General features: G+C 46.6%; 1 protein-coding gene across 2 annotated transcripts; it reads left to right on the top strand.

Moving 5' to 3' along the window:
• Positions 1 to 22,748: 22,748 nt before the first annotated feature.
• LOC133904840 (transcription factor bHLH87-like) lies at positions 22,749 to 25,049 on the top strand. 2 transcript variants are annotated; one of them, XM_062346442.1, is made up of 2 exons: positions 22,749 to 23,366; positions 23,446 to 25,049. In XM_062346442.1, exon 2 carries the CDS (start codon positions 23,585 to 23,587, stop codon positions 24,869 to 24,871), a length of 1,287 nt encoding a protein of 428 aa, XP_062202426.1. In that variant the 5' UTR covers positions 22,749 to 23,366; positions 23,446 to 23,584; the 3' UTR covers positions 24,872 to 25,049. The 2 variants fall into 2 exon arrangements, with proteins under 2 accessions (XP_062202426.1, XP_062202417.1); XM_062346433.1 differs by having other exon boundaries at positions 22,754 to 23,366; positions 23,575 to 25,049.
• Positions 25,050 to 26,080: the final 1,031 nt, after the last annotated feature.

Genomic DNA, 26,080 nt, shown 5'->3' with positions numbered 1-26,080 from the left:
TTAAATGAACATTGTATAACGCGACGAGATGTATAACTTTGTAATTGATAACTTTTTCAATTAAGATCATTTAGATGTCCAAATAGTTGTTCAAATATTTGATGAGAAGATGTTAAAATGATTGATTTTGCTTCTATACTTAAGAACAAATGAGAGGTGAGATGGTTAGAGGGGTCACTTCGAGTGCTGAGGTCACGAGTTCGAGTCCTGATCCACACGTGCATGAAAAATCTGTCGAACTGTGGCTGGTTGAGTGACTGGTCAGATGAGCGGTGGCTAGTCGGTGCCTTGGGACAAATAATTTTTTTCCCGCTTTTTTCAAGCAAAAAAATATCGATTCAGGGACCTAGAGGGTTGAACTATCATTGCCAGCTAAAGGCTTCAGCCCGCAGTGATAGTCAACAAACACTATCGGCTGAAGGCAGTGATAACACTTTCACTACCGGTCCCTAGCCTGGTAGTAATAGTCAGGGACTATCACTGCTCATTGTCCACTTTCAGCTCTAAAATCGGGAGTGAACACCACTTTAAAACCAACAGTGAAACTATTTTTTTAGTAATGTATGTCTTTACAGAGAAAACATACCCCTGAAGTCCTTAACTTCCCTAGCTCCAAACCTACACACCAATATTAATTTTCCCAGGAAACTACAAATACCCTATACAAATCACTTCAAGTTGCATATACACCTCTACAGGTAAAATAGTTCTATTTTCACTCGATTAATCTAAGCCCGGCACAAAATCTCTCGTAATGGTTCTTACTCGAGGCTGTATCGACATATTTACCATAACGTGACCTTGAATGTTGTGCGCAAGCTGACACATGTGAAGTAAGTGATGGGGAAGTTTTTACTACATACCAAAACCAATTGAACTTGTTGTTTGGTCTAGTCCACAAAGTGAATTGAGATTAAAAAAAATCAATCAGGTAGGCTTCAGTGCACAGTTAAAACCCTCAACATTCCCTGGTTCCCTTGTTTACAGCCTGCTTGGAGCACGTAAGGTTACATCGTAGAACATACGTTGAGGGGTCATCGTCGAAGCACCCTTATATATGAGGGTTAGATTTGTAGGATGCTAAGTGTCATTGTATCAGGTAAAAGGGTACCCTGATTAATAGGCTCCGCAGGTTACCTAACAACTAAAAGAGCAAACTTCCCGAGGTCTGGTCGATCGTGGGACCACAACGACCAGTCTAATGCCTGCACGACCAGTCTCCCTATACCATCGCTTACACACACGACCAGCCCCACTGGTCACAGGGCCATATTTGATGCAATTTTTCTAGAGCGCAGTTGCTAATATTCATTCAAGTGTTTTTTTCCAAGATGCCAGCACCAGAGGACGAAGTCATGGACGGCGCATTTGGGCATTATCTCATCCCCTAGCATTAAATGCTGCGAGATAGAACTTTGCAGGCCAGCACGGTGGCGTACGGAGGATGGGACGTTATCAGCATCCTGACCAGGCAAGTGGACGGGGTCAGCGCAGAAGGACACCGTCTCGTCCTATAGCATTAAATGCTACAGGATAGAACTTTGCAGGCTGACACGGTGGCGCACGGCTGATGAGACGTCATCAGCAGCCCGACCAGGCAAGTGGATGGTGTCGGCGCAAAAGGATATTATCCCGTCCTGTAGCATTAAATGCCGCGAGGTGGAACTTTGCAGACTAGCACAACGGTGCACGGCAACAAGATGTATGGTGCCCTTAGAGCAAGTGGGAACGCCTGGTCTTTCGTAATGATGGTTTGGATTAGATATTAGGATGAGCAAAGATCTTCTGTTTGGACCCACATGTAAGTTCTCCTCCTCCCTACTATATAAAGGGATGATGACCTCGTTTCTAAAGACGGACAAAAAAAAAGAACCGGGGAACTAGCGAGAACATCATCTGTAATCAATTAAGATCCTTCATAACACACACATAACGTAGGGCTATTATCCTCCGGGATGCCCGAACCTTTATAACTCCTTGTGTCCCCTAGTTCACCACACACACACCCGTTTCCTGAAACCCCGTCCACGCGCCCACTGTCTAGCATACCCCAAAATCATTTTCAGAGATTTACCCTCTATATTTGGTACGCTAGGTAGGGGGCGCATTTTGTCGTTTTAGAAAGTTTGAAAAAACTTGACCAGGCCACCCATGGCTGAATACACAACAATGGTTGAGTCCCATTCCAAGGACCCCGACCGTCGCGAGGTGTTTGTCATGGGGTACCACCCGGATGAACCCAGAGTGCTCCAGGCATGGGACACCGAGCCGGAGTCCGAGAGCTCTGAGATCCAACACGAGGTCTACATGGCGGACCATACAGCGGGAGGCATGGAGGGCCCAAACGCCTCAAACGCCGGTGACGAACCCCCAGCTTTACGCCCAGAGGGAAACTAGCCTGGCGCCAAACAAGCAGGTGCTTCAAGAAAACCTCCGCATCCCCAACATCATCGTGAGGAGCCCCTACACATAGCACAGTTCATGATGGTGTCGTCGCCTAGGCCATCGTACCACCTAAACGCCGAGGGCTCCCCACATCGCGACTTATAGCCATTTTGTGCCCAGCGTCTCGATTGTGAGACCCTGATGCTGGCGCAAAACCTACATACCCTGCGGATCCTCCTCAGCCACCCACCGGTACCTGTACCGGAGGGCTCGCTTGTGGCACCATGGCTGCGTGATCTTGCCCTCCTGGTTGAGATCGCCCTACACCAGACCACATCAATATGCACCGCGCCTATCGCAAGGGCCGGTGAGGGTCACGGTCACCAGGGGTCACAACAGGGCCCACGATGGAATAGGTCCCCTGCTCTCCCAACAACGGGGAGTACTCGTGGACCACCTCCACATCAGGACAACCAACCCTTCGACCTGCGTAACTCTCTGCGCCAACGTGATCTCTAGGGCATGATCCAGACCTAGGTGGCCACTAGAGAGTAGGAGGACAGGGCTCGGTGTGAGCAGGAAAAGGGCAAGTAGCCCTACCGCACGCCTTCCCCCAACAGGGAGGCATCAGACGGCTCCACCCTTTCGTCGGGACCCCAAGACCACCATCTCTCTCACCGGGCGCACGCCGCCACCCAACAACGAGTGCCCCCCTTTACAGGACAGGGTGTAACTCCCTATCCATCAGGTTACGTGAAGTACGCTGGTCGGACAAGTTCCGGCCGGTCCCTAACCGAGAAGTATGATGGCTCCACCAACCAAGAAGAATTCTTGCAGATCTACACCACCATGGTGCAAGCTGCGGGAGGCCATGGGAAGGTTATAGCCAACTATTTCCCTACTGCTCTAACCGGTTCCACTTGGTCTTGGCTGATGAACCTCCCCTGTGGTTTGGTTCACTCCTTGGAGGATCTACGTGACCAGCTCATCGTTAACTTCTAGGGGACCTACGCCCGACCAGGGGTCGAGGACGACCTATATCAGATCCGGCAGTGATAAGGAGAGTCATTGCGAGACTTCATCCGGTGTCTCACTGAACACCGGAACACCATTCCAAGAATCACGGGAGAATCCATGATCATAGAGTTTAAACGGGGGCTCAAAGACCAGAAAATGGTTGAGAAGCTGGCCACCCAGGTAATCCGAAGCACAACCGACCTCTTCGAGCTCGCGGATAAGTGTGCGTAGGCCGCCGAGGCCCGGGAATGATAGATCAACACCATGTCGTGACCTACATCCGAACGGCCTGCCCCTACCAAAGGGGTCGACCGGAAGGACAAGAAGAGTAAGCGCAAGGCTGGACCTCCTGAAGTCTTGGTGGTCAAGCAAACCACCCTAACATGCCGGTGCTTCGAAAAGAAAGACGGGAAAAAGGGTTGGGGCTACTGCCTGATCCAACGTACGGACGCCCATGACCTGACTGAATGCAAGGTCGTGCGAGGCATCATCGACCAGGAGCTCAGAGAGCACAAGTACATGCAAGGTGGTGACGATAAGGATGGGGCCGCCCCCGACCAGTCGGCACTAAGGTACCAGCAGGCCGATCATATGGTCCATCATATATTCGGAGACACAGCGATATATTCATCTAATAGGGAATACAAGTCGGTGGTTCGAGAGGTGTGGGCAACCACATCAGACCCATGCCCGCGCTTGAAGTGGTCGGAGGTCCCGCTCACTTTTAGCTAGGCTGACCACCTCATGTGTGTACGATGCCCTGGTCACCACCCCATTGTGGTTGAACCCACGGTGCAAAACATCCTCTTAGGTCGTGTGCTCATCGATGATGGAAGCTCGGTCAACCTTCTCTTCGCCGACCCACTAGACGCCCTGTAGATTCCGAGAAGCTCGTTGAGGCCATCCCCACCTTTCTTAAGGATCACTCCAGGATCCTCGGCCAAGCCACTAGGGCAAATTGAGTTGCCCGTCACCTTCGGCTCGCCAGACAACTTCAGGACCGAAAGAGTCCTTTTCGATGTTGCCGACTTCGGGACTACGTATAACGCGATCCCACGACGACTAGCGATGGCCCAGTTTATGGCCATTACCCACTATGCATACCAGGTGATAAAAATCCCTGGGCCAACAAGTGCCATCACCATTGCTCGCAATGCCAAGACAACCCTGCACTGCGACAAGAGGAGCCTTGATATGGTCGAACTGATTCCTGGGTCGCATCCCGTGACCACAGAACCCAGTGGCCGACCAGAAAAAGTCCATATCATCACCAGCCCCGACAATCGGCTCAAGGCAGTGAGTCTGGATGACACCAACCCGACCAGGTCGGTCCAAATAGGGGCCGCCCTGGACCCCAAATAGAAACTCGCACTCATCACCTTCCTCTGGGTGAACGCGGACGTCTTTTCATGGAGTCCATCTGATATGCCCGAAGTCCCTAGGGGTGTGATCGAGCACAAGCTATCCATGCGACCAAACGTACGACTAGTAAAGCAGAAGGCGCATTGGTTTGCAGTCAACCAAAAGGAAGCACTTCATTAGGAGATCGGCAAGTTCCTCGAAGCAGGCTTCATAAGGGAGGTGCAGTACCCAGAATGGCTAGCTAATCTAGTCATGGTCCGGAAGCACAATGGTAGGTGGAGAATGTGCATCGACTTCACTGACCTTAACAAGACATGCCCGAAGGATCTTTTCCCACTTCCCCGAATCGATTAGCTGGTTGACTCAACTGCTGATAGTGATCTATTATGTTTCTTAGATGCACGATCGGGGTACCATCAAATTAGTATGTATAGGGAAGATGAGGAAAAAATAGCTTTTTTACACCCTTTGAGGTCTTTTGCTATGTAAAAATGCCTTTTGGCTTAAAAAGCGTTGGTGCCACTTACCAACAGTGTATTCAACTCGTTCTCCGACCACAGCTCAGAAGAAACGTCGAGGCATACGTAGACAATGTGGTCATCAAAAGCAAAACCAAGACAGGCCTGATCGTAGATCTCCAAGAAACATTTGACAATCTCCAAAAGTACCGCATAAAGCTGAACCCGGAGAAGTGTACGTTTGGAGTTTCATCAGGGAAGTTGCTCGGGATCCTCGTATCCCAACGGGGGATAGAAGGAAACCCTGACAAGATCAGAGCAATCAACCAAATGCGATCCCCGACCAGGTTAAAAGAGGTTTAGAAGCTAACAGGATGCATTGATGCTTTAAGCAGGTTCATCTCAAGGCTAGGAGAAAGGGGACTGCCGCTCTTCAAACTCCTGAAGAAAAATAACCTCTTCTAGTGGACGCCAGAGGTAGAAGCAGCATTCCAAGAGCTCAAAATGTACATGTCCTCCCCTCCCATACTAACCGCGCCTCTCCCCAACGAGGAGCTCTTGCTCTATGTTGCCTCAACACCACAGGTCGCAAGCGTGGTCCACGTCGTCGAATGGGATGGCCTCCAGTGACCAATATATTACGTCAGCGATGTCCTGCATGACGCAAAGGCTCAGGACCCACAGGCTCAGACACTGCTATATGTCATCCTAATAGCCACTCGCAAGCTCAGACACTATTTTCAGGCTCACAAAATCAAGGTGATTTTCTCATTCTCAATTAGGGAAATTCTCCATAATAGAGATGCGATAGGAAGAACGGCAAAATGGGCAGTAGAGCTCGGGGGATTCGATCTCCAGTTCACCCCCCTCCCCCGAACTTCTATCAAGTCCCAGGCGCTGGCTGATTTTGTAGCCGAGTGGTTGTTCTTCGAGTTCGAGCAGGTACCACGACTAGAGGCAGATGAGCACTGGATCATGCACTTTGATGGCTCATTCACACTAAAGGGATCTAGGGCAGGAGTGGTTCTAACCTCACCCACCGGTGATATCCTCAGGTACATAGTTCAATTACATTTTCTAGCAACTAATAACACTGCTGAATATGAGGGCCTTTTGTCTGGAACGCGAGCAGCCTCCACACTTGGGATTAAAAGACTGTTAGCGATAAGGACTCGCTTCTAGTGATGAACCAGGTGCAAAAGGAATTTCAATGCTCTGACCCGACGATGGCGGCATACCTCGCCAAAGTGAGAAGACTAGAGCGATGCGTCATCGGCTTTAAGGTCAAGCATGTCCCTCACAAGGACAACTTCCTAACCGATGAGCTAGCCCGTCTAGCTTCTTCTCGTCAACCAATCCCGGTTGGAGTCTTTGAAGAAAGACTCCCACGACCATCCACCGTGGTCTCAGGCCAAGGTGAAGGGGACGCTCCGCTCGTAAACGAAACACCCAAGGCAACACCTTTAGAGTCAACACTTCCCTTGGTTCCATCGGCCTCGGGCGGCCATCATGTGGTCGTCCTGCTCAGTTTAGGTATGACTTGGATGGATTAGATCTCAGACTACCTTCAGAATCGAGCAGCCCCTGACGATGATGCATTAGCAGAAAAGGTCTCGCAACAAGCCTGCAGATACTCCCTGGTAGAGGGATGCCTCTTCCGCTGAGGGAGCAACGGCCTTTTACTGAAATGCATCACTCAGAAAGAAGGGAGCACAGTGCTCTTTGATATCCATGGAGGCATATGTGGTAGCCACACTTTGTACCGCACCCTAGTCAGAAAAGTGTTCCGGTAAGGATTTTATTGGCCCACTGCCCTTTAGGATGCCTACGAGCTGGTGAAACAGTACGAGTCATGTCAGTACCATAGACGAAATACCAACCTACCAGCCCAGGCACTGCAAACTATACCACCAGGCGGGTTTGAATTCCTGTTCGTGGACATCGACAAATTCACTAAGTGGATCGAGGTCGAACCCGTCAGGAACATCACCGCCACAACAGCGATTAAGTTCATACGTGGGCTGGTAGTGCGATTTGGCAGTCCAAACCGCATAATCATGGACAATGGAACTCAATTCACCAGTAGTGCTTTCCAAGACTATTGCGATGAAATTGGGACCAAGGTTTGCTATGCGTCTGTGGCTCATGCGCAAAGCAACAGATAGGTCAAAAGGGCGAACAGGATGGTACTACAAGGGATCAAAACTAGGGTCTTTGACCGGCTTAAAAGCTATTCAAGGTATTGGGCGGATGAACTCCCCGTAGTACTTTGGTCGCTGCGGACGACCCCCAGCCGCGCTACGGCCGAGACCCCTTTGTTCTTGGTCTTTGGCGTGGAGTCCATGCTCCCCTCAGAAATTGCCCTCTAGTCATCTCGAGTCAGCAACTACTCGAACAACGATCATGTGGCGCGACGAGAGGATGACATAAACCTGATCGAAGAGTTCTACGATCATGCTCTAATTTGAGCCGCCCGATATCAGTAGAGCCTCAGACGCTACCACGACCAGAACGTGTGAGAATGGACACTAGTTGTAGGTGACCTTGTCCTTAGGCAAATTCAGAATAAGGTAGGTCAGAACAAGCTCTCCCCCAAGTGGGAAGGACCCTACAAGGTGGTCGATGTCACCTGGCCTGGTGCGGTCAGGTTAGCCATGGAGGAGGGCCAGGAATTACACAACTCCTGGAACATTGCCCTGTTGCACAAGTTATATGTGTAGGGTTGCTCGAAAACAGGCCAGTTTCTCTATTTTTGCAGTGCCTTCCGGACGAGCTGTAAGTTCTAAGATTAAAAAAACTAGACTCCTTGTTTTGTAGGACTCCCTGACCGGCAATGGGCTCTCAATAGGTTAATTCTCCAACCACAACATGCAACCACACTTAACAGCCATTACAGGATCCGCCAAACAACAAGGCACCCTAGAACAGTACCAAGCCTCATCTCGCATGATAACAGGGGTACGAACGGCCGGAAGCAACAAACACAAAGCAACACACCCTCACTCGAGCCGAGCACTGGTCACCACCGACGGGCTCGTCGAGCTATGATCCATTCTACACCCCAGAACCTGACTAGCAAGCGGGATGGGACAAAGAAGGGCATCATGAAACCTCAACATTTTCCATTCATAAAAAGGAAGGGTTACAAGCCAACTAGTTACATCCAATCGGACCAACTATACTGGTACATGCTTGCCCTATCCTCCCTGGCTCAAGTAACTAACGTGAAGTTGACAGAAAGAGTCCGCCAGACTCTCATCTTACCTACCTCTGAACGAGTCAAGAAACCTCTTATACTCCTCCCTGGAACGGCAGCTCACCGCTCTAGGGATCGAGTGATGACCTGCATAAGGGCTAGGGAGGGAGGCTGAGGCAAAGGCCCCACTGGAGCTGATGACCGACCCCAGCGCACCCTGAAGACCTCTCTTCCTCTTCATCTCCAACTTTTTCTCTTCATCGATCTCCTTCTCCAGAAGGTACTAATCGGTCCACTCTTGTCATCAGAAATATCGATTACCTCAGCCGACGGATTGAAAGGACAATGATGTCACCTAGAGGGGGGGCTTGAATAAGCATTTTTACACAAATTTGTCCCCTTTTTCCGTTGGCCTAAACTTGTACTGAAAAATAAATCCTAAATATGCTAGGCTCAACTAGTGCACAATCACCCAAATAAGTGTGAAAGTATCCGGGTGAAAAAAATTATTCAATTCTAGCAAAAGATATGCAAGAAAATATTAATTGAAAACCCTAAAACACCGTTCACTGGAGTATCCAGGTTCATCCGGACACTCCGGGTTGTACAGTTCCGGACCTCCAGGTAAATCCGGAATCTCCGGGGTCTGTACAGAAACGAGCTCGAGACTGAAATTAAACAGTGCCTAAAGAGTTCTAGCTCAAACCAAATGAAATCGTGTGTTCTAATTTATGATGCCAAGTAGATCCACGGAGAATCTACAATCAAAAATACACAAACGAGTAGATCGAGCAATATACACAAATATTGAGCAAGAACTCAAATGTAAACAAACCGAAGTGGTGACACAAAGATTTGTTTCCCGAAGATCGGATTCACCACCATGAATCCTACGTTTCCGTTGAGGAAGCTCCAACGAGTCGGGTCTCTTTCAACCGCTTTTCTCGATCTACTAGCTTTATCTCTTCCCTTGCTGAGGCGAGATCGACCTTCACAAATTTTCCTGCGGCTCACCACACACAAGGGAGCTCGCCGGGCAACACCTAGCCGGCTAGGAGGCTTCACCTCCAAGAGTAACAAATGCTTCACAAACTTCTTGCCGATGAACTCAAGTACTTAAGATTGGATTTAGCTCACTTGCACTCAATCTTCCAATCTGTCAACCCAACTCATTTTTCTTCTCAAATCTCTCACTAAAATGGAGTGGGAAGGAGTTCTTTTGGCTCTAAAAGGTTTTTCTTTCATGCCCTTGCAGCAGCTTCAAAGGATGGAGGTGAGAGAGTATTTATAGCCCACTTCAAAAAACTAGCCATTACAGGCTTTTCTAGCCTAACCCGGAGACTTCGGGTTGGCACAAGAACGCTTAACCGAGAACCCTGGCCGGAACTCAACCCAAAGACTCCAGAACCCGGAGTATCCGGGTCCACCCGGAGACTCCAGGTGAACTAAACAGCCCCAAACTGAGACTTCCCCTTGGAACCGCACTCGGAAACTCCAGACAACCCGGAGAATCCAGGTTCAGCACAGCTAGCCCTCTAAAAACGGTGATAATGTTTGATCACGAAGTCCGATTTCGATGAATTTGGACTCTATGGAAAGCTTATTCAGAGGGATACACATCTCAACTGAATTCATGATCTCAAACACATTGGATCAAATTAGTAACACTTCGAAACGCAATTCAGACATTTACACACTTTCCGCACCGGGATTTCTAAAAAGAACCCTCACTTGGGTTTTGTTAGAAACTCTTGAGCACTGAGACACGATAATTAGCTCTACATTGCATCCCTCTTAATAGTGCAGCATACATATACTCAAATTCAAAGATTAAATTCGTTTGAACCACTTTGAGCCTTTGAATAACTTTCAAGTACCGCTTCTTTCATTGAAACCTTAAGGGTTGCCAACTTCCATATAATCTTCACTCCATCTCTTCTTGATTCTTCATATGATTAATGCGAATCATTCATAGGTTTCCATGGCCTCACACAATCCATTAGCGCAAAGCCTTCACTCACTCTTCACCACTGCCTTGGTCCTTCGGTGCCAAGCCATTTGCTTGCCCTTCATCATGGATGGTCCATCTCAGCCGAGTCTTGCTTGCCCTTCACCATCTTGCCATAGAAAACCATTTTGTATTCGACATCTTCAAGTAATTTACTTTATCAAATATGGAGTCCACTCTTGTTCTTTACTCTTGGCATACATGATTTCAATTCAACTTATGCCTTCTTATGGATCCTAACCCCAACTCACTCTCAAGCACAAAACACATGGGTTAGTCCATAAAACCTAATTGACAACTTTTGTACCTTAAGTTACTCGATCTCCACACGTAACTTATTAGCCTTCATGCATATTGTCAATCTTCATATAGAACCTAACCCCACTCATTCTCAAGCACAGTGCACGGGTTAGTCCATAAAACTCTATCGACAATAACATACCTTTAGTTACTTGATCAACACAAGTAACTTAGTCTTCAAGTTTATTGCCAATCTTACTGAGCTTTTCCTTCTCCTTATGAGCATCACTAAGAGCTCAATGACAACGATATATTTCTTTTGTTCTCATGGTATTTCTCAAGAAATCTATGATTTATCACTTATGCATCTCATATGGAATAACCTAATAACAATTCTTAACATAATTGTTAGTCCATAAGTATTGTCATCACTTACCCGAGCATCACTTAGAACTCATTCATCTTGATGCATTTTCAATCTCCCCATTCACCTAGAGCTCATGCATATCTCTCAATGCATTACCTATTGAACAACCTACTAACAAACTCAACACCATTATTAGTCCATAGGTATTGTCATTAATTACCAAAACCACACATAAGGGCTAGATGCACTTTTAGGGATCCACCCGGGCAGGAGAGCAAGAAGGGCCAGCAGAAGGCGACCTTCTTTGGAAGAGCGGAAGCTTGATGGTCGCCACCACCAGTCTTGCAAGCATCGACCCCAACCTTGCAGGCGCATCCGCAACAAAATCCGACTCTGAAAACACCTCGGTAGGCGGATCCAGAGGCAGAGGCAACTCTACCTCCACCGAGTCATCCAAGATCATCAACCCCTCCGACGATGAAGGAAAGGAGTATGCCATGGCCTGAGGGTCTGCCTACACTACGGAGCAAAGCACGAGATAGGATAGAGACGGATGGGCTCTAGGTACTGGAAGACCTGAAGGGAGGAGGATCGGAAGGCAAGGGGGTGGATCGAAAGGCCATCAAAGACTCGTCTTTTAAAAACCCGTAGTGGCTCCCTAACCAGCGCGGCATTCAAAACACTCGAAACCCAAGGGGACGTGCTCATGGATCCAAGAGTCCTTCAGGTCCAGCGGCAATCAATGTCTCTCCTCTCATCCCCCCTATTTTTCTCTCTCGGGACACTTAAGCCTCCCCACATGACACGAAATTCAGAGTCGAGCTTTGGGAACTGACGACACCGAACGACCACTCCCTGGTGGACTACGTTTACCCGGGACCCAAGTGGCACAACCAGGTCGACCATGGTCATGGGGAGGGTTGGGGGCTACTGTCAGTGTATTAAGTAAAGGGGTACCCTGGCTAATGGGCTCCGCAAGGGACCTAACAACTAGAGGAGCATACTCCCCGAGCTCTAGTCGATCGTGCAACCATAGCGACCAGTCTAACACCTGCACGTCCAGTCTCCCTATATCATCGCTTACACCTACGACCAGCCCCACTGGTCGCAGGGCCAGATTTGACGCAACCTATCTAGAGCACAGTTGCTAATATCCACTCAAGTGTTTTCTTTTCCCAGGCACCAGCACCAGAGGACGAAGTCATGGACGGCGCAGTTGGGCATTATCCTATCCCATAGCATTAAATGTTGCGGGATAGAACTTTGTAGGCCGGCACAATGGTGCACGGCGGATGGGACGTTGTCAGCAACCCGACCAGGCAAGTGGACGGGGTCGATGTAGAAGGACATTGTCCCGTCCTGTAGCATTAAATACTGCAGGGTAGAACTTTGCAGACCAGCACGGTGGCGCACGGCGTTTGGGACGCCATTAGCAGCCCGACCAGGCAAGTGGATGGGGTCGGCGCAAAAGGACCTTGTCCCATCCCGTAGCATTAAATGCCGCAGGGTGGAACTTTGCAGACCAGCATAGCAGCGCACGACAACAAGATGCATGATGCCCTCAGAGCAAGTGGGCACACCTGGTCCTCCGTAATGATGGTTTGGATTAGATATTAGGATGAGCAGATGTTTTCTGTTTGGATCCATATGTAAGTTCTCCTCCTCCCTACTATATAAAGAGACGAGAACCTCGTTCCTAAAGACAGACGAAAAAAGAACCAGGAAACTAGCGAGAATATCATCTGTAATCAACTGTGATCCTTCATAACATACACATGACGTAGGGCTATTATCCTGCTAGAGGCCCGAACCTGTATAACTGCTTGTGTCCCCTAGTTCACCACACACACCTATTTCTTGAAACCCGACCATGCGTCCACTGTCCAGCATACACTGGAATCATTGTCAGGGATTTACCCTCAACACTAAGTGTAACTATTTTATTTGTATGTGGTATTTGCGACTAGAAAGAATTTAGAGGTGTGTATTTACATTTTTTTTCTTAATTTCTCATTGGACCTAGGGTCTATTTGAATTATAATTATATTTGTCACGTCTAGTTTATTCAGTCTTAGGTACCTCCAGCAGGATTGGCAAAGCCGATCCATATCCCAGTGTTGTGGTCTTTGCCCATCCAGCCGATCCGTATCATCTCCAGAGGAATCCGTTTCGCCTGCTACAGGGAAGCGGGAGAGAAGAGAGGAACCGCATTTTTGCAGGAGAAAGGAGGATGTTGTATTACTGTGCACAACAGATGACCATGGGTCGTAGAAGAAATCGAAAGTAATAGAAGATATGAAATAGAGTAGCTGCTGAAGATGAAAAAATAGATGATGCTGTAATAGTATTATAGATGATAAATTTTTAGAGTATTTACTGGAGATGACCTTAGTTTTATAAGGCAGTATTTTGTTACTGCCCTATTCCAGTTTGTCTAATTTTTTAGCCTCATGATCTACTTGTCATAGAGACAATATTTTGCCAAAGTTTATCTGAGGTTAGTTGGTTAATGTTTTACCACATAAGTATGATAAGTTTAAACTTAGGCGACAATATAAGGCAAAATTAGTTACGAACCAAACGGATAAATGGCATAAAATCTGGTTGCTCCACAGTAGAAAAGTACAAACACTGTAACGAAGTGACATCATGGGATGCTACCCTAGCTTGTGTCACTGTCATACGGCCAGGTTGACACTTACTCATGCAGTGATACTAGTACGCACGATCTGTTCTGCACCGCTCATATTTACGCCGGCCAGTACGAGTGTTTAGCTGCAAGCCCGGCCAGTGACCCAGCTACCCCGATAGCTCTTGTGTTCGACAGTGCACTAGCCTACCACCATATGTCGGGCACTTGCACGTATACATCCTCTTGCATTGCAGGTAATATATATATATATATATATATATATATATATATATATATATATATAACCTATATATATATATATATATATATACTAGTACGGCCTATCTATATGATGCCATATATGCATCGTGCATGCATGTTTGCCTGTGGAATAAATCTGCAGCACACATACATGAAGCCATGAAAGTGCCCAAACTTATTAAAGCTGTCAGTCAGTGCAGTAAAAAGTGAAAAAACCTTTTTCTACCTCTCTCCTTTTCTGGGCAGTACATTAATATTTACAGTATATATATACTACTACGACCTACCTCGCTCGTTCTTTTCTGTCTTTTGTCATTTGCAGTAGACAATGGTAATGATGATTTAAATATTGCAAATGACAATGATCTTACTTCTGTTGAAGATACAAATGGTAACACTTTTATTGAAGATACAAATGGTACTGTGTTTTTTTTAACTATGTTCTATGTTCCTTTTAATTCTGTTATGTTCTTTTTAAAAAAATGACTTATTTATTTTTTAACTATGTTGTCACGATTGCTTAACAGATAATGCAAACAAATAGTGATGACACTAAAAGAGCCATATGCACGATGCTTTCAGAGAGAACATCTCCAGACATATTACATCATGGAGTAACAAGTTCAATAGTTGCGGATACAGGCGTTCCCAGGAGAGTTGTGCAGCGTATATGGGAGAAAGGAAAGCTAGCAGGGGGAGTTCACGGTGTTGTTTGTACAAGGACAGACCACTACGATTTGAGTCTTCGGTCTCCTTTGTAGCTCACTGACAGGCCACTCTCTTGTGTTCATCCACAGTGCATTGACGAGCCACTCTCTCACCCTCCTCCTCCTGGGCACGCTTACGAGACGCTGCTTCTTGCTCCTCTGCAACACATAGCTAACGGCTAGCCTCTCATCCTCCTCCTACTGGGCACAGTTACGGTCCGTTGCTTCTGGCTCCTCCTTCGCATCATCATTGGAAGGTCATTCTGTCGAAGAGTCGTCCAACGGTACCAACTCCAAAAGCAGGTCGAAGGCCACAGCAGGATCCTCCAGACCAAGCTACTGACTTGCATACAATGAGACACATATTTAATGTAAATCAATAATAAATACACCTTCATTAATACATAGTAATTCATGTCCTTTATTAATACATAGTAATTAATATCCTTCATTAAAATGGTGTCATTTGGCGATATATAAGTTATCTAACCCCTTGGTAGCCTTCCTCTTTGTCGCATACTCTCTACTAAAAGTACAAAATCATTTGAAGATCTCTCACGCGTCGACGACACGATCGGTTCACGAAACTTGCTGTATGGGTTGATGAAGGACGATGATGGCATCGAGGAGGGCTGGGATGGCGGGCTTGGGGTTGTCTGTGCGGGCTCGTGGTCCACCAACAGCGTTGGAGAGGACAAGGCGGAGGCGGGGGTGGTGGCACTTGAGGACAACATGGGAAGAAATTCGGCAGAAGGAGGAAAAAATTTCTAAGTCCGGAGGGAGAACGCGGTGCATCGGTTATATAAGGGTGTCCTTCACTGCCGGCACACCCTATGTGCTAGCAGTGAAGGGGGGATTCACTGCCGGCCCATAACGTTAGCTGGCAGTGAAACCCCCACCTTCACTACCTGCACACATTTGAGCGGGCAATGAAGACAACCTTCACTACCAGCTCAAATGTATGCCGGTAGTGAAGGGGGGATTCACTGTCGGGCCATGAAGTCAGCTAGCAGTGACCCCCCCCCCCCCGGGTGTGCTGTGAGGTATTTTTTTTATTCTGAGCACAAGCGTCGAACTTGCAATGTCTGACCCTAGCTGGGACAAACAAACTAACCACCACACTACTCAAGTGTATTCGATTGTTATCGTACCATCTACATTTATTAACATTCTTTTGACCCCCAATCCTAATACATATTTATTTTAATTTGAACTTGCCATATACCAAGATTAAGTTTGTTATATACCTAAATTTCATGGGTAATTAAGTTTACTATATACCAAAACTAAGTTTGCTATATACCTAAATGGAAAATAAATATTGTTGGATCTTGCTAATTAATTAAATAATATAATTGGAACTTCCTATATATCTTAATTTCATAGATAAATATTTTAAATCATTAAAAATTGAAAAGAAATATGCTCATAACTATAGCTAATTTAAAACAATAGTAAAGATACCTTTATTAATACATAGTAATACATAATAATTAATACAATTTAGCTACTTTGTCTTAATGATTCGCCCTTCGTTATGATCATGGCGTACATAGGGAGGTTCGTCGGTGTCTTTCATGGGACCTAGGTCGACATCCTCTCTGAAAGAAGGTAGCACGTTGAATTGATTGTAGTCTTTCTCGTCAACGACATTCTTCACTTCAACAATCCTTCTTTTTCCTTGATGAATCACGTGGCGCTCCTCCTTATTAGTCGAGTCCCGTACAATAGGTTCCTTTTCCAAAATTTTACATAGAAGACTTGTATAACATCATTTGCAAGTACGAATGGTTCTTCGCTATATCCAATGAGTTTTTGGTCTACTATAGTCATACCATACTTGTCGATATTCATGCCCCTTGGATTCTGACCCATTGGCACCAGAAAAAAGGAACCTTTAACACTCAATAGTCGAGCTCCCAGATCTCCTCTATGAATCAGTAGTTTGTCTCTCTATTTCCATTGTAGTCATAAGCATCTATACGAATGCCACTATTTTGGTTGGCGCTCTTATTATCCTAAGCTCTCGTATAAATGTATAGTCATTTATGTCATATCCTTGGAATGTGAGGATTATAGTTGACGGTTTGTGAGCCAATACATTAAACTGAGCACACTCTATCTGCTTATCCATCACCTATCTACATAACCAGACGCCAAAATGATCTCGGTGCTCTAGTGTGATCCAAACATCAGACTTCCCTGGTTTTTTGGTGCATAGCATCTTCTGGTGTTCTTCGATATACGTGTCAACTACAACTGATTGTTGCAGAACTACGAAATGTACTTGCGTGAATGAAATAGGGTCGTTAGTGTGGAATGAGTTTGCACCTATCGTCCATTTCCCCTGTAGCATCCCCTCATGGTGAGATACAGACACCAATCGATTTGAGATTCATATAGTCAACGCAGAAATCAATAACCTCCTCGGTTCCCCAGCCTTCAGCCATGCAGCCTTCTAGCCGATTTCGGTTACAAACATATTTCTTCAGAACTCCCATTAACCTCTCAAAAGGATACATCTAATGCAGAAACATGGGGCCAAGAATCTGTATCTCTTTCACAATGTGAACAATGAGATACACCATGATGCCAAAAAAATGATGGAGGGAAACATGTCTCAAGCTGTGATAGAGTCTCGATAACATCTTCCTATAGCTTATCTAGCTTGGTCAGATCAATGGCCTTCTGTGATATCGTGTTGAAGAATGAACACAGCTTTATGATTGGGTTTCAGACCTTTGGCGGTAGAATACCTCTAATTGCATTTGAAAGCATCTGTGTCATCATCACATGACAATCATGATACTTTATGCCAGTAAATTTTAAATCTTTCATGTTTACTAGTCTTTTTATGTTGGCGGAGTAATCAGATGGACCTTTGATTCCATGCAAGCACTTGCACATTGCAATTTTCTCTGCCTTGATCAAATTGTAGCTAATAGGACCAAGATATTTGTCGCCTTCTTGTATATCTTCAAGATGTAGATTATGTCTTAGTTTCAAACATTTCAGGTCCTTCCGTGCTTGGAGTGTATCTTTTGTTTTGCTAGGTATGCCTAGTAACGTACCAATCAAGCTATCACACAGGTTCTTCTTGATGTGGATGACATCGATTGCGTGTCGAACCACCAAATATGGCCAATAAGCTAAGTCATAAAAAATATATATTTCTTTTTCAACATAGGAGCTATAAGATTAGATTTCGGAACCGGTGTACTCCCGCGTCCCTTTCCAAGGATTACCCTAAGTCCCTTTACCATCTCATATACATGTCTCCTAGTGCGATGCTTAGGAGATGATCGAGTCTCAACTTTTCCATTAAAAGCTCTCCTATTGTTGTGGTACGGGTAATCCGTGTGAAGAAATTTAAGATGACCTAGGTACACCATTCTTCGGTTGTTTTTTAGCCACAAGCTCTCTATTTCATCCAAGCAATGCAGGCATACATAGTATCATTTGACAGTCTGGCATGATAGGTTGCCAAGGGCTCGCCAATTCTGGATTGTTACGAACAGCATTGCGCGTAGGGTGAAATTCTCTCTTTTGTATGCATCCCATACTTGCATACCATCGTTCCATAGTATTACAAGACCTTCCATTAATAGTTTCAAGTAGACATCGATATCGTTGCTAGGTTGCCTCGGCCCTGGTATCAGCACCAGCTTTATAATGTACTTTCGCTTCATACACAACCAAGGAGGAAGGTTGTAGATTCATATAGTCACAGGCCAAGTGCTATGACTACTGCTCATGTTACCGAATGATTTATCCCATCCGTACTCAACCCAAATCTTATATTCCTTGCATCTTCTGCAAAAGGCTCTTGTATTTCCTATCGATATTTCTCCACTGCATAAAATTAGTGGGGTGTCTCAGCATTCCATTATCCTTGCGCTCCTTGACGTGCCATCACATCAGTTCAGCATGCCTTTTGTTCATGAATAAACACTCCCAATGGTGGACTATAAGAAAATACCGCATCACCTTGATGGGAGGTCTTTTCTTCTTTCCTTCACCATCGATATCATCGCCGTCACGCATGTACTGTGTTGCACCACAGATGAGACACGCTTCCAAGTTTGTATGCTCTCCGCGATACAACATGCAATCGTTTGGACATGCATGTATTTTTTGCACTTCCAACCCTAATGGGCACACAACCCTAATGGGCACACAACCCTAATGGGCACATTTCCCTTTGAAAGCAACTTCTTCAAGAACAGTAACAACTATGTGAACCTTGTATCAGACCACACGTTGCTTTCCTTCAATTGTAGCAGCGAAAGCACGGTACACAACTTTGTGTGCTCCTTCTCACAGCCTGGGAACAATAGTGTTTTAGAGTCCTCTACCATACGCTGGAACTTTGAAAACTCTCTTTCATTGGTGAAGTTTCCCTCCCCATCACGCAACATCTGCTCTAGATCATCAGCGTCGGCGTCGTCCAACATCTCATCTAGATCATCATCGACCAACGTATCTCCGGCAGGTGACATATCGGTGTATTCGTCAGCCAGTATATCAGTGCACAAGTCTTCGTCTTCTCTACCAATGTATTGCCCTTCCTGTACGATCTCAGCTTCAACATGCTCGGTCCAACGGGTATAGCCAGGCATAAAGCCTCTTGGCATCAAGTGGTAATATATCTGCTGGGTGGTAGAAAACTGCTTCTTGTTCTCGCAATCGACGCATGGACAACACATGTATTGAGACTATGTATTTGACTTGTGCGCCGCGGTTGCTACCAGAAAATACTCCACACTATTCTAGTACTCTGCACTCACATAGCTAGTATCGTACATCCATATTCTATCCATCCACAATTATATCATTATTGTAAATCCAAATTCATAACATCTAAAATATTTTGCAATCACCAACAAATAAATTATCTTGCCATCTCCTACTGGCAATTGGCCCGGGTTGGTGGAGCCGTCTTTTGTATGCTTTCGCGTCCGCTTCCGATAAGTGTTTGTTGGTGCCATCCCTAGAAATTTTTATTATTATTCAACCCTTACATGCATGATATACATATAGCTATAACTTATTAAAAGTAAACATCACATTCACCCTCGGGATCAACCTCATGATACTCTGCAATGTCATTCTCTAAATAGCGGTAAAGTGCATCGAAATGACAATGAATGAAATGTCATGAGATGTGATCCAAACAACATGAAATTTGGTAGAGATGTATTACATGAGGTTATGAATGCAGTAGAGGAAGAATCATATCAATTAGAGTTCATTTGCGCACTTAATTAACCAAATTATATGCTTGCTATTTTTAAATCCAAAATTAAATGAGGTAGTTCAAACAAACTCACATGAGAGAAGTACTCAACATGGCAAAAGGTATTTTTACCGTGTAAGGTATACATAGAGAAGACCTAAAAAAATAGTTTCGTATTTTATGATTTTTATTAATTTATGTAGAAATTAATCAAGTTTAAAAGGCTTAATCAAGATTAATAAAGAATTAGTGCTAAACAAACATTTCATGCTTGAAATATATTTTTCTTGTACAAAGCATGACAACAGAAGATTAACAAAGTTTGATCGACCAATTTTGGATATTTCAAGATTTAATTATGGATTAACAAGTTGCAACATGTTTAATGAAATACAGGTATTTCAGTGAACATTTCATTCATGCATGTATTTTTATCATGTAGATGGTGAAAAAAAAAGGAACAAACTTTGTTTCATATTTTTCTGAGCTTTAGATATTATTCTACAAATTATAGATTATTTCAGTCGATTTATCAATAAAACTAATTTTGCTTTTGGAATTTTCTAGATTTTTCAATCGTTGTTGACCAACTTTGACTGATCGCCGGAAGCGAACGGCGGTGGAGCTTGGCCACGGAGGGGTACCAAAATGCTCAACGCACTATGGCGAACTCATTTGAGGGGTCAACGACCGCATGTTTGATGGCAAGCACGACCAGCGATGATCATGGCGGGTGGCGGAGCTAGGCTAATGGCGGTGGTGCGCTGGAAAGGGAGAGAATGGAAGGGAAGGGGGCGGTGAGGTTCCCTAAACTGCGGTGAAGCTCACCGTGCATTCAACTCAGGTAGAGGCACCTCGCAGCCCGGAGTTCGTCAGGGAGGTGGGCGAGCTCGTGGTGGTAGCCGACCGGCTTACGTGAGCATAGGGTGACAACGGGCTATGATTGAACTAGAGTGTGCAAAAGATTGGGTGTGGCATTGTGAAGCTCACCGAGCAATGGAATTAGACGGAGAAGGATCAAAAGCAGTGATACGTCGGTGAGGACGAGGAAGGTCGCCGGGGCCAAAAAGACGATGTTATGCTCAAGCTACTATTTTATACTGTACACATCACTGCCGGCTCATACCACCAGCCGACAGTGATGTTCCAGTATCATTGCCGGTCGATGGCTTCAGCTGGTAGTGATGATGGAGCTAGGCATTAGTGCCGACTCAAACCATCAACCGGCAGTGATGACCCTTATCACTGCCGGTTTATCAACCATATGATAGATTCTTCCCACACAGCTTATGAACTGACAGTGATACCGTATCACTGCCGGCCTATTAGTAACTATTAGTGATGGGTCAGCATATAAGCCCATTTCTGTAGTAGTGGTTGCAGTTGAATGATTCATTAACCATCATGTCATCTGCAAGAGTGTAAGGGATGCAAGTTTCATCTGCGAGAGAATCCAACACGCACGCCATGTCATCGGAGTTAGGAATGATGTTGACAGCTTGATCTACATAGTCGACGGAGTCCAACACATACGCCATGTTGTCATCATTGTCCGACCTATGAAGAGCGTCGCACCCGCACCCACCCGGCGATCTCCGTGCCCACCGCAAGATCATCGTCCATGTCAGCCTCGTCGCCGCTTCCATCCTCAGAGTCTGGCACAATCATGTTGTAGCCCACCGCCGTCGTCCTATCCTTGCCCACTGCGACATCCGCGCCCGGTGAGCTCCGCGCCATCCGTGACCGGCGAGCTCCACACCCTTTGTTATGGGAGACGAGAGAGAAGGAAGGGATGCAAAACAGATGTGCCTTGCTATGTGTTTGTTTGCTTTCCATAGCGCCTTGCTATATCGATGAGGAAGATGCATTCAATGAGGGGTACAACCACAAGGAGATGTAGATGCGTCTTTTAGTTCTGTACAAAAAAAAAAAAAACAGACGCACCTTAGCGATTTGGACGGAATGAGTAGCTTGGAGTGCTATATCTAGTCAGTAAATACTTGCAGTCCATGCGGTTTGCTCCTAATTATCAAAGCTAGGATTCCCTGGTTTGAGTCTTGGTACTTGTGGGTTTTTTTATCAGCTTTTTTTTGTCGTGTTATGCTGCACTCGCTCGCTCGTGCTTGTATTTTTTTCGCTCGCACTACACGCGTGTTAGAATACGTCATGCGATCAATGTCTCACAGGCACGGTGCATGGAGAGCTCAAGCGCGGCAACCTCTCGTAGCAATCAATCAAGCCCGCGTGTCACGCCCGATGTAGCTCCAGTGTCACCGAAGCGGCGGCTTTGGAACCAATACGCTTGCGGTGCCGGCTTGGTAATATATGGCGCCATCAAGAGAACAAGGGTAAAGTCATCCAAAACTGCCTGCAAAACGGTACAACGACATAAATTTTTATACTGGATGCAGAACACTCTAGCGATAAGAATTAGGAAACTGGAGGGAGTATACTGTATAGTATAGTGGACAAGGGGCAGTGGTGCTCATGAGCTCACCTTTGCAAGATATTTAGCCCAAAAAAACACTGGTACTTTGATCAATCCCTTTCCCACACTAAATGGCAATCAAATCATACAAATATATGCAAGTGGATGCACTTAATTTAATCAATACCAGACCCTTTTCTCCCTCCTCTCCTCTGGGGGTTATTTATATTAATTCATGATCATTTAAACTAATCCAAGCAAATCCCTGCATACCCTTCTGTTATGATAGGATTGGAGTATATCCCTGCCTGCATGTACAATAAAATTGAGCCTGGCCTGCCTCTATCTATGCAGGTCTATGACTCTAGGCAGAGTTGGACCGTGTTACACTGTCCAAAAGCTAGCCGGCTAGATAGCTAGAGCTTATCTTTCAGAACCCAATTAATATGGCCATTAACTAGAGATGCATACAAAAGTGAGTGACACTACATTGAAGAGGCGGCTCTGCTCTGCTAGATGTGTGTATCACTGCAGTACTGCTGCACAAAGTGCCAAGTGTAGTGAGGACCATCAACTATTGCAAGAGTCTGTAATCCTCCCATATATGCTATGCAAATGCAGTGCACACACATCTTTCAAGCCATCCATCTATTGGCCTCTTTATAAGACCATACTTTTCTTCCCTGCAGCCTTTTGCTAGAGCAAACTCACTGCATACACAGGAGAGAGAAAGCAAAGAGCATAGAGAGAGAGAGAGGGAGGGAGAGAGAGAGAGAGAGAGAGAAATTGCTCATAGCAAAATCCAAAAGCAGAGTCTGAGTTGCTCGCCGCAGTCAGGCATCTTGTCTTATTGCTTTCTTTGATCAGTCGTCTTTTGCAGCTGCAGGGCTCCCCTCTCCTCCTACCTCGAGCTAGTAGGTTTCATGCATGAATGCTCAGTAGTGCAGCAGCAGCTAGCTATAGCTTGCGAGTATTAGATCAACAGTGCAGTGAAAGTGTGTGGTGCGAGTCACCCCCACCCCCACACATCCCCTCTTCAGACCTCCAACTTTGCGTCGCATTAATCAAGGTACGTTGCGATATTTCGTAGTATCATGCATCTGTGCAAGTTCTTGGTCGATTTAATGGCGCCCATATCTACCACACAGCTTTCTTCCAACTTCGGTAGTTCCATGTGCTTCATGATCGGATCAGTGACCAGTTCAGCTCGCATGTGCTTCTTGGTCAGATCAGCTCGATAGCTAGCGTGCAAGCTAAGTGCGATCGTTTCTTGATAGGTTTTCCCGGATGGATCATAGCTTCAACGATATGATCGTCTTAACCGAGAGCGCATGGAGCGGCGGCGCTGGGGGTGGCGGCGATGGCGAGGCAGTCTTTCTGCCACCGGAGGCTGGCGGTGTCGAGGGAGGAAGCATGACGGTGCTGGAGAGGCTGGTGCTGGACGAGGCGCTGGCGGCGGCGATCCTGGAGCTTCAGGGCATCCAGACGCCCTGCGGCAGCAAGGTGGCGGTGCCGGCGGCGGCCCGTGGCGTCGGGGAGGCCGTCGCGTTCTCAGCAATAGCGACGCCAATGCCCGCCTACGCGGACGTTGACGTGGATGTCCTGCAGCGACAGCAGCATCACCATCGCCATCACGGCGCGATGGGGATGGCTGCCGACTACGACCTGTCACCAGAAACAGCCGCTGTCACGGTAACTTCTGTACCAGCTGCTTTCACAAACGCCGCTGCAGTTGACAGCAGCGGCCTCGTTGATGCGCCGGTCTTCTCCGGCAATGAAACCGATGTGCCCGGCGCGGTAACAACAACGGCGGCGGCCAGGACGGCGACGACGAGCCAGCACTGTGAAGAAGGTAGACACGGTGGCGGCGGTGTCCGAAGGCAGCGACGGCCAAACAGGAAGCGAAAGGCTGCCGAGACATCTTCTGTGCCGGCGCAGGAGAGCTCTCTGTGCAGCCTCCTGGCGTCCACCACAGCTGGCGACGGCGGCATCCAGATCGCCTTCAGCACGAGTGCTCAGGCTCCGGCTTCCAAGAGGTCGAAGCCGTCGCTGAGCAGTGGCTCGTCGAGCATCAGCTTCGACGGCAGGAACGCCGGCGCCAGCGACGACCCCATGTACGAGCCGGACACGGAGGCGCTGGCGCAGGTGAAGGAGATGATCTACCGCGTGGCGGCGATGCGCCCGGTGTCCCTCGGCTCCGAGGAGGCCGGCGAGCGGCCGCGCCGGCGCAACGTGTGCATCTCCTCCGACCCACAGACGGTGGCCGCGCGGCATCGGCGGGAGCGCATCAGCGAGCGGCTCCGCGTGTTGCAGAAGCTCGTCCCCGGCGGCGCCAAGATGGACACCGCCTCCATGCTCGACGAGGCCGCCAACTACCTCCGCTTCCTCAAATCCCAGGTCAGGGAGCTGCAAACCCTAGACCCTCGGAATTACGCAAACGCCAACGTGAACAACAGCACCACTACCATGGCTGGGCCACTGGTCTACAGCAATGGCAACGGCGTGCCGGCCTTCACCTTCCCGGCAGCAGCAGAAACCCTACGAGAAGGAGGGTACGTTGAGCAGCTGATTTAGTTAGATAGATTTGAGACATTGAAACATGTTGTTATGCTTCTCAAATGTGAAACCATCGTATGATGATAGATTCATCATTATTAGCTCATCAGTGACTAGAGAGATGATCGATCGATCATATCGATGGAATCAATCATGGATGCAAATGGCTCAGTTAATTTAACCTCTGCTTTTTAAATGTCCATTTCTTTGAAAACTAATCCGTTGCATGTATGCATGTATCCTTAACGTGCTTTAAGAGATTAACTACAACTCCTTTCGCCGAGCACAAGGAAAAGGGCTCGAAAAGTTTGCGCCTTTTTTGAACTAGCTTTAGGGTTATCGAGTCTAATCAGCTACTTAATCGTCTCCATCTTTTCATGTGCGTGCGTGCGTGCGTGCATGCATGCGCGCGCAAAGGCAACCTTTTCCAGTGCGTGTGAGCTAGCAGCAAGCTTTCCAAGTCCCGATCCAAATGGCGATGGAGGAGAAGAGAGGTCAGGTCGTACTTGTACTAGCTCGAAACACCATCATGGCAACTTTCTAACACGCATATATAGTTAATCTGCCTGCTCAAAGAAAGGCCTTTTACTTCGTGCATACAAAACCCTAGCAAAAGAGAGTGACGCCGGGGAAAGATTAATCATAGGGTTATCATTGCTCGCTTTCGCGCCGTCGTCGTCGATCGCAGGGAAGGCAGCAAAGCAAAAGCAGATTAAAGGTAAAAAGAGAAAGCGTTGCTTGATTCATTAATCGTAGTTTATCGCGTCCGTCGCCGAGGAGAGGAGGACGATGGATGCACCCTCGTGCCATGGCGATGCCGGTGCCGATCGATGCGTCGGCGTGAGGGGGTCTGTCTGAGCCCACTCGGCGGTCAGGTCAGGGTTGGGTGAGCTGTTTAGGCTCTGTTTGGATATAATATGGTTTTAGAGTTTCTAACTTGTTAAAGAAACAGTTGTGTCTATTAAATTTTAGTTGTTAGTTTTTATAGTAATTTTTTAGTTTTTTAGTAAATTAAAAATCAGAAAAGCTTCTTTTAATTAGCTATAACCGTTTTCTCAATTAGCCAAAAACTTCAGAAACCGGAAAAAAAAAATCGGACCTTAAATAACTTAATGCCTTTTAAAAAAAAAACCTATCCAAATTAAAGAGGTTAGACAGGCGTGGAGTAGCCACGGCAGGCAGAGGCATAGGCGCAGACACACTGCATCAAAAGGGACGTTAAAGGAA

Source organism: Phragmites australis, chromosome 2 (genome assembly GCF_958298935.1).
Source record: "Phragmites australis chromosome 2, lpPhrAust1.1, whole genome shotgun sequence".
NCBI classification, from domain to species: domain Eukaryota; kingdom Viridiplantae; phylum Streptophyta; class Magnoliopsida; order Poales; family Poaceae; genus Phragmites; species Phragmites australis.
This window is presented reverse-complemented; position numbering and strand designations above follow the sequence as displayed.